This window comes from Pteropus alecto, unplaced genomic scaffold, assembly GCF_000325575.1.
Source record: "Pteropus alecto unplaced genomic scaffold, ASM32557v1 scaffold95, whole genome shotgun sequence".
NCBI lineage: Eukaryota > Metazoa > Chordata > Mammalia > Chiroptera > Pteropodidae > Pteropus > Pteropus alecto.
The window spans coordinates 22898378-22908323 of NW_006441071.1; the positions used below are offsets into that span (position 1 = coordinate 22898378).

General features: G+C 34.9%; 1 protein-coding gene across 1 annotated transcript in view; it reads left to right on the forward strand.

Annotated features, from left to right (window-relative positions):
* Nucleotides 1–6751, forward strand: part of VPS13A (vacuolar protein sorting 13 homolog A) — a 176789-nt gene extending 170038 nt beyond the window's left edge. The window contains 3 exon segments of the mRNA XM_025051387.1: nt 730–853; nt 3321–3395; nt 5206–6751. Coding sequence (XP_024907155.1) covers nt 730–853; nt 3321–3395; nt 5206–5256 — 250 coding nt within the window. The 3' untranslated portion in view covers nt 5257–6751.
* The last annotated feature ends 3195 nt before the right edge of the window (nt 6752–9946 follow it).

Below are 9946 nucleotides of genomic sequence, written 5' to 3' on the forward strand. Positions count from 1 at the left end.
ACCTCTGGTTGTACCTACAATTGATGTTTCAACCAGAAGGAAGAATTGGGGAAGAAAGGCCTTTGAAGAAAGGCTTAAATAGAATTGTAGACAGAATGCATTTTCATTGCTTTACTTTTTCCCTCATAATGGGGAGAAAACAAGAATTAATTTTAAAAGACTCTTTTGGTGTATGTTAGTAAACATATTACATGGAGCCTTAGTAATAAAAGTACTTATTCTAAAGCATTAATTACATGACAGTTCCCCAGAATATTGGTTCTGCAAACTTTTCCTATTATAAAGTGCCTTATATGTTTGGCCTTATAACTACTTCATTTTTTCTAACGTAAGTATGTTGTGCTATAAATTCCCCACTAACATTGCTTAAGCTGCATCGCACAAATTTGGTTGTATTTTCATTCTCATTCAGTTCAAATTTTTTTCTAATTTCCGTTGAGAATTTTTGACCCACACACTATTTAGGAGTATGCTAATTTTGAAGCATTTAGAAATATTCTCATTATTATTCTGTTATTGGTTTCTAGTTTAATTTCATTATGAGAGAACATACTTCATATGATTTCAGTTGTTTTCAATTCATTAAGGTTTTTTATGACCCAAAATCTAGTAGTCTCTCGGTAAATGTTCTATATGTACTTGCAAAAATTGTGTATTCTGATAATATTATGTTATTGAATATAAGTGCCTTGGTTTTTAAAGTGAAATTTTTTTTTTTTTTTTTTGCAGTGGTGTATTATTTGTAACAAAAGGAACATTTGGACAGCTTACATGTGAGTGGCAGTACAATTTTGATGAGTTTACCAAAGAGCCATTTATTGTTCATGGGAGAAGATTGCGCATTGAAGCAAAGGTATGTTGAATAGATTTTTTTTTTTTTTTTTTGAAAACTTAGAACTGAAAATAATGCATTGAAGTAGTCCTCTTTACTTTTGTAATATTCCCATCTCTTTTATAGATGTTACTGCTGTCTTACTCAGGCTTAAAGAAAAGAAAGCTAGGCCAAGAAAAAATATGTTACTTTATGTGCTATTACACTGACAAGAACATTCCTGGGTCTTCATTTTATTCAGTCATAAAGCCTCATCTTCCTACTGCTGTCTATGGCGCTAAAATGAGAAAATCACTTGTATACTTCAGAATCTCTAGCAGTTCCGTACAGAATGTTTTTCCCTGAAAAATCTCACAAAAAGACACTTGAAAAGTTGTCTAACAGCCGATTGTTGATAATTCTTTCTCTTTTATAGATATTATCTTTCCAATTAAATTAAACCTTCTTGAAGGCAGAGACTGTTTCTCTCTTTGCTTTGATTCCCAGCAGCTAGTACAGTGCCTGGTACTTGGATGTTGATATAAAATATAATAAATTGCTAGTCATTTGGTAAATCAATAGAGACTCAATATCCATTGTAAGTTGTAATGATTGTACTAGGTATTATAGGATGGAGTAATATATAAGTGTATTAATATAATAGGTATATATGATATAAGATAATGAATTCGGCCTTAGGATATTTGCCCAGATACTTATGTGTAGGGCCACTTTGGCACTGGCTATATTAGAAATGTAACCCAAGGAAGTTTTATTCTTTGTTATTTTTGTTTCATTTTTATTTTGAGGGGTTGAATTGACTCATGTAATTGACTTATGTCTACATCTTGTAACTTAGATATGCTCAAACTATGTCGTTAGCAATTATTGTTATTTTTGTTTCATTTTTATTTTGAGGGGTTGAATTGACTCATGTAACGGAAAAGTCTTATGTCTACATCTTGTAACTTAGATATGCTCAAACTATGTCGTTAGCAATTATTCTTCCTCCCTTTCTCTTCTCCTTCATACTCCCTCTTCTTCACCACCCCCATCTCTAGCTTTTACTTTCTTCAGTGTTGGCTTCATTCTCAAGCAGGCTATCCTCTGGGGACAGGATGGTCAGCAGAAGTTCCAAGCTTATATCCTAGTAGCTCAGCAGAATGAAAGCTTCTCATTGAGCCTCCTTTGATCACTTGCTTATTCCTGCTTCAGTCACTTTGGTCAGGGAGTTAGAATGGACCATATGACCAGCTGAGGGTCATGGGATCACCATGGTTCTACCAAGAAGGAAGGGGAGCTCTCTCAAGTATTTGGAGGTAGAGAAGGTGAGAAAGAGTTACCCAAAGGAGATTCAGTAAGATCTTATGTGGAGTGTGGGACACTGGCCATAGGCAGGCAGAAACAACATTTGTCTTACCACTCATTCCAAAGACATGGGGCAGCTCTTAAGTAGACTGGATACTAGTTTTTGGGTATCTGAGACCAACTCTTCCCATTGAGAATTTCTCTGATTGACTTAGAAAATGAAAGGCCCTGTGACCACATATGAAATAATGGATAGTGGCTATTAGCTTCTGGTCTAACCTATACCAGTTTCCTGGCTTTTTCATATTTTTTTCTCTCTTCAAGGATAAACTTCTTATCTTCTTGATTTCTTCCCCTTCTACCTTTTCTTGGGATATTGTATCAGCAGTCATCATGTTGTTTTTTAAGTCAAATTTCTTCTGGAGTCTGTATTTGCATAGATATTTGAATTAATTATAGGAATTGTTAGACTAGTAAAATTTCCACACTGCTTCTTCTGTGACCCTATCCATAGATAACAGAGGTAAACACCATCCTCCTCCTTAATAATCCCATTCATTCTATTTGTCCCTCTAATGCTTAACATCCACCATTAGACAGTTTTCCCCACAGACACTGAACAGAATACCAAAGGAGTATAAAAAGTGGAAGACAGTCATATAGGATCTGGGAACAACCCTGATTTCTTTGATCCTTGAGCTACATTATTATTGAATGAGTGGTTTAAAATCTCAGATGTTACACACATACACACACCCCCATAACCACATGTGTGTATGTATGTACACCCACATATGGATATATTATTTTTGAGCTGAAATCATCATTATTCTATGGCCAGATATCAAGAACTACCTGAGAAGTTTTCTGAAGGGAAAAACAGTGACACTGCTCCCAGACTTATCTCCTTCCTGCCCTCTGTGTAAACTTTTATGGCTTTATGGCTTTAGCAATTAAAAGCTAGTCACCGAAAGGTTTTTTACGTAGGTTTAGTGATAATGGATGTGTGAGTATTTAGTCTTTTTTTTTTTTTCATTTATGTTTGATTATTCTTGGTTTCCTATTCTTAGCCTTTTTTTAAGGTGTATAATTTGTGTAACAAGGATGCTTTAAGCACAAATTTCTAAAACTGTGTGCCATTTCTTTATCATATTTCTACAACTGGATTTTCATTTTAATGAAGTTACTTATTTCATTATAGGAACGGGTGAAATCTGTATTCCATGCCAAAGAGTTTGGAAAAATAATTAACTTCAAGACCCCAGAGGATGCTAGGGTAAATATAATAAATCTTTTACATAAATAGATAGCAGCTTCTCATTTCAGTGCCACGAAAGTTGGACTTTTAAGGCAGATAAGTTTTGTTTGCTTTTAATTTTGTTTTTGTGTTTTGACAGTTTTAATATATGTAACTAGATAATATTTCCTCAAAACTACTTTACATTAGATTGGCCTCAACACACCTACTTGCTTTTCATATCAAATTGCTCCACCTTACTTTAAATCCTAATTGTAATACTTTGTAAAAAAGTCAACAAACAAACTAAATTATTTTATTCTAATGCTATTCTATCGGCTGTATCAGGGAAAGTATGACCCCCACATTGTTGATTGGTTTACTGTATAGCTATAGTAATTTTTTTAAAAGATCACTTACTACAGCATAGCACATAGTATGGCACAGAACAAAAGAAGCCAAGCCTGTAGTCAGAAAAATCTGTTTGAATATCGGTTCTGTTCCTTCTTGACTGTAAGACCTTGGGGGAGTCAGTTAACCTCAGTTTCCTCAAAATGTGAAACGTGTGAACTGAAAAGCACTATGCGTACTTTAGGGATTATAGTAATTACGAGGACATATACTGTCAAGAAAGGAAGACTAAGCTGATTATCTACCTCATTAATCAAAAGTAAGATGCTATTTCTAATACTTCTGCCTTCATGCTACTCTCTGTTTTGTTCCTGGCTAGGTATGACTATTTCCCAGTTCGCTTGTCACATCTGTACCCCAAACCAGGAACCTTGGTGCATTTAGCACATGCTGTGCAATTTTCTATCTAGACACTGATATAAGGCAACACTGGCATACAAACAGAAAACCGAAAGGGGACAAGTTACTAAGAAAGATGAATAAAGTGACCAGAGCCTCAATATTCATGTTGCCTAGAACAGGAAGACAGAGTAGAGCATGATGATAGCATGACTTTCAGGCCTTCTTTCATGTGCCAAAGGACATTACTGTCTGTTTCAGTTTCTCTGTAATAAATTTTCCATTTAATCTCTGTCACCATGTTATTTTATCCCTGAAGGTTTGTTACTCATCCTCCTGCTCTGCTAAAAATATCCATAGAATGCTACTGAGCTCGGTTCTCTTTCTCTCCTTATCCTAGAGCTATTCTCCCTAGGTTTTTCTTAAATTAAGGAAGTGCAAAAATCTGCTAAAGCTTTTCATAATGGAATAACCCCAGTATCACCTCCAAGGCTTTTATCTGTCATACATGCCCAATGCTAATGGATTATTGGTAGATAGGATTGCAGTACGTTTGCATTTTACATTTCAATTTCAAATCCTTTTAAAATAGAAAACATATTATGAGAACACTCAAAATGCTCAAGAATGTTGCTGTGGTATTACCCACTATAGAACTCTGTGTAATTATTCCTACTCAGTAGAATCCTATATATGGACTCATGAAGGTTTGTGATACAGAATTGGCATAGGTTGGAAGGAATTTTTCATAGATGGTTTTCACACTATGCCAGAATTACTCAGTCCAGCTGCCAAATTACCTTTCTCTCTCAGGATGGTTAGTTTTACATTTCTTATTCTGAAGATGACCATCCAAGTCCAAAGATCTTAGAAAAACATTATTCTTACTGTTAAATAAAACCCAGTCCCATTGTCCCTGAACCATGTGGGCTATTTAAATGAGTGAATGATCTCTTACACAGGATGAATTTAATTATTGCCCATGAGTATACACCTAACTAAACTGGAAAGCCAACTTCTAGATTTCTGTTCATTACATTTTGAGTTTCATTGCAAGTTCATTGAAGTAAGTAAATATTGGTGTATTTCCTCACAACAGTGGATCCTCACAAAGCTAGAAGAAGCAAGAGAACCTTCCCCGAGCCTCTGATGAACACCGCTTGAAGACACACCGTAATAAATCATTACAGTTTCTACCTTATACCTTCCAAAACCTGTTTGGGAAGTATATTACATACAGAAGTAATTTCAAGTACACAAAAATGTATATATGTATCATTTAGAATCAGGTAAAACAGCTGTGTGATTAAAATATTTCAACTCTTTGGGGATCCATCTGGTTTTCTAACCTGAATCATGCATTTGGTTAAAATTCTAATTATAAAAGAAACATTTCTTTTATGAATCTTAAATATTTCCTCCGGGTGATTCTCTGCAATGACGGAGAAATTGACCATATATTTAGCCTTTATATGGAGCTAAGTTGAATGTTCCCAGTTTATATTTTAAACTTCGATCATGCTTACTTCAGACTCCTTGAATAAGTGATGGGAGTGATCAAACTAGTGATCAAATCAAACATTGCAGTGGTATCCAGAAAACTTTAGTGGTGGTTTCTTTAGAAACAGGAAGTTCTTTTTACAGATAAATATTTTGGTATTATTTTCCTTATTTTTTTATAAAGGATAGGTTTGAATTATACTTCAAATATTCAGCATGTCTATAAAAAACAATCTTTTATATATAATGTCAGATTGAATAATAATACCCTTTCAAGCCTCATCTTAAGAAAGGCTTGAAGAAATGAGTGTCATACCCAGAAAGGGAAAGCTCCTCTGAGAACTTTGAAGCCTTAGAAAAACTTCCTCAAGCCATCTCCATGGATCTACTTGGTTTACCCGGGTCATGTTTTTAATATACTGACTTTAAAGGAAAATTCCTGAAGCCTTAACAATACCAGCTTTCCATTCAGTGGTAATATGAAATAAATAAAACTCCCACCATCTTAGATCTGAGTTATGCTTCAGAACAGACAGCCCCTCTCATAAGTAAATATATGTACCCTAAAGACTAACCCAGTACCCTGTCCTGTTAGTAATAGATCAAGAATTTCCAGTTTGCTGTCTCTACAGTTATTCAAGTGAGAATCATTCTTTCAAATGTATAGCTCATCAGAACAAAAATCATGGGGTTCACATTAAAAATAAGGTTATGGGTTTTTGTTTTTCTTGGTTTTTGTTCAAAAACCTAGTATTAAAGGACTTTTTCAAGAGACAGGAGATGAATATATGATTGTGAATCATGAGAATGATGCAGAGTTTTATTTAGTTATAAATAATGCAGAGTATTCAATGCATGTTGTATGTGCCATGAAATTATTATAAACTGTTTTTGAAATTGGAGACTCTGTATGGTCAATGGTTGTGAAATGTTCCTCAGGTTCCTCAAACCCTTGCTTTGTTGTAAAAGCTAAAATAAACAGCATGCCAGATTGTAATTGTATTCCTTCCTGACCAAATCCTGCTTTACTAAATATTGATTTTCCTGATTATAAAAACACATTGTTTATTATCAGTAGTTTCCCCCAGAATGTTTTTTTCTTTGCTGAACATAAATAAAATCAAAAGATGACAAATTTCAAATCACATGATAGTACGTCCTCCCATGATGACCTTTGTTCAACATAACATACACATTTTCTCTGTTGCTGAGCTCCTCCCATTTTGCATGCATTAGAATTAAACCTAAAAGTAGAGGTAGTCAGAAAACTCTTGAGATTGTCCTCATATCAAATGTTGCTTCGCTGGAGTTCCTTTCAATACCATTAGCCAGGTACCTCTTTACCTACTCCAGTTTCATGATTTTATTCTCAGAAAAAATACAGACCCACAACTCCTTGGGTATCCCATGTTAAAAGGGATAAGCCTAAAAGAGCAGCATGGAAATTCTAGTATCCTCTGAAGACTAGGAAGAATGGGTCTTATAACTATTACACATACAAAGCCAATATGCCTATTCTTCCTGTTCCCTTACCATTAAGGATCTAGAAATGTCTTTTTTAATTCTTGCTCTACCATCATCTTCCTGTCAGCACCTCCCATCACTTCTGCTGCTTCTAGACTAGAAAGACTCACAATTTCAAGAGCAGTAGTTTATCAGTTGTCTTAGAATATTGTCTTCCTCTAAACAAAGAAAACCAGTAGATTGCTAGATGAGTCAGTCTTTTTAGTATGACATTTTACAATTTACAATTATGTGTTTAATTGTATATTCTTTTTTCTTGAATATTAGAATCCAGAATTTTACTATATTTGATAACAATCTGTCCTGAACGACATTTTACTACCTTTAATGGCTCTCTGCTTGAGAACGTTGAGCTTGTCTTGCTTGTTTGCTAGTAGCTGTTGGATGAGGTCCTGAGTATTGTGTCAGCTCTTTATATTATTTGTTAGCTATAGCCCCAGGTCCTTAATTCTAGCAGAGCATATATTCTAATCCGTGATTATTGTGTGAAACCCTAGAGTGTCTGTTTCCTGCCAAGTCTCCAGAAAACTATGATCATTAGACATAGCAACTTTAATTTCTGGTACAAAAAGAAGCTTCTGATTTCTCCACATTTACAAAATACTCTCTGAGTATCTTATATCTTTTCTCAAGATCAACCAAAATCCTCAAGGACAGTGTTTTTCAAACTGTAAGTCTTAACCTAGTAGTGGACCATGAAATATATTCAGCAGCTCAAGACCAGCATATTTAAAAAGTGGAATAGAAAAGAGAGCATTGCATATAACAAGGTTAAACATTGTTTCTTGAAATAATGTTTCAGTTAAATATCTATATCCTGTGTGTACTGGGCCACATTTTGAAGTGTTATTTCCTATTGCGAAAAAAAACTTGAAAGCAACTGCCGTTGGAGGCATGGGCCAGCCAGTGATTGAATATTCTTGATTGTGCGGAGCCTGACCTAAGATAAGGAGCTGCATTGCAGATCCACAACTCAGGGAGTCTTCAGATTGTGATCACTATCTTTTTCTTTCAAGTGAGAAGGTAGGATACCTCTTGTTTTTGGTTAATAAAATGTTTTCCTTTCACGGTGTGTATCAGGTCCCACTGATATCTGGTATCAGTGGGACCAGAAAAAGCGTAGAAAAGTTAGATCCACCCCCAGAAAAGGCTACAGGATAGCCTTTAACTTAATGTATTTCAACCTCTCTCCCACTAAGCATTTTACGAGCACTGGGGACAGAAGTTCTTTTTAAGTTGAATTTGCTTCATCTACCTTCTATCTGAAGATAGCAAAGGCCCTTACAAATGGAGAGCTTAAACATGAGTTACATTGTCATAAGGCCAGAATAGTCCTTCATTGGAGGGTGCTATACAAATGCCGATGCAGTTTAGCTGAAAATAATTGGATTTCCTCATTTCTGTAGGATTCAAGTAGAAAGTGTAGACAAACTGCATTCTCTATGCAAGATTCAATACAAAGTTTATTCAATCTAGATTTCTTCGGTGCTACCCAGTATCACTGCCCCTTTACATACTCTAAAAAGATACCATTCACCCTCTTGCCCAATCCTTTGAAATATACTTTTGAAATTATACCTTACTATTAATGCTAATCAACTTAGCATTAGTTAAAATTTTTATGATTCTTGTAATTTTTAGCTTTGATAATTGACCAATGTAGCTTAATGCAGAATTTTTTTCACATTTTTCTTTCTGCCTCAACTGGTGTAAACTAGTACTTGTTTCAGGATTATCCTAGAAGCAGACCAGCACATGTACTGGGAAGATACTGGCTCCTGTGTGTGTGTGTGTGTGTGTGTGTGTGTGTGTGTGTGTGTGTGTGTTACTTGCCCTTGAGTCAGCTCTGACTCCTGGCAACCCTGTAATTGGGTGACGTCCACAGTGTCTTGTCCTCAACAGCCCTGCTCAGCTCCTGTAGACTCACGCCTATGGCTTCTCTTAAGGAGTCAATCCATCTCTTACTTGATCTTCCTCTTTTCCTGCTGCCTTCCATTTTTCCCAGCATTATTGTTTTTTTCCAGAGAACCTGCCTTTTCATGATGCACCCAAAGTAGGACGGTCCTACTCTATTACAAACCTTCATGTTCCTTTAATTGAAGCCTCTGTACTTTATTTTGTAAAATAAATTTTTCCATATCATTTTTTAAAAAGTTTTACTTCGGAATTATAGATTAGTTCTTTTTTAAAAGCATTATGGCATTATAAAAAAAAAAAGTCGAAAATTTTGGTTATTGAAAGGCCTATGTAAGAAATGTAACTTCAAGTTTTATAGGTTGATATGAGTGTATTTTTTTTTACTTCATACAAATACTAATTAATTTGTGTTATAGTTTAACTCCTGTTATGACAGACAGCTCTCAACCTGAAAATCTCTGTTGCTGAACACCATTCATTTAGTATCGCTCTGATACCTTAATAATGTGTTCCTTCTAATGGAGTCCTTATAACAAGAAACCCTGTGAGAGTGGTATAATAAAAAGCCTAATAATCATAAGTGTACTTAAAGTAGAACATGTTGGAAAACCACAACATTTCTGATTATGTTATCATACCACCAGTGTTCCATTGGCTACCCAAAAGTTCCTAATTCAGAAAACATTTAAGTAAAAATGTGAATTACATTGAAATGTTCTTAACGTCAATCATTTTATATCCACACTCATGAACTATTAGAAGTTGTATCTGGGGCTTGTTGCAAGGTCAGATAGATTGCTATGGACGTTTTTAAATGATCATCTGTATGTGAATATGTATATTACATATAGAGGTTAATTTTTCAGGGAATGTGCACTTTAAAAATACTTCCTTACTAA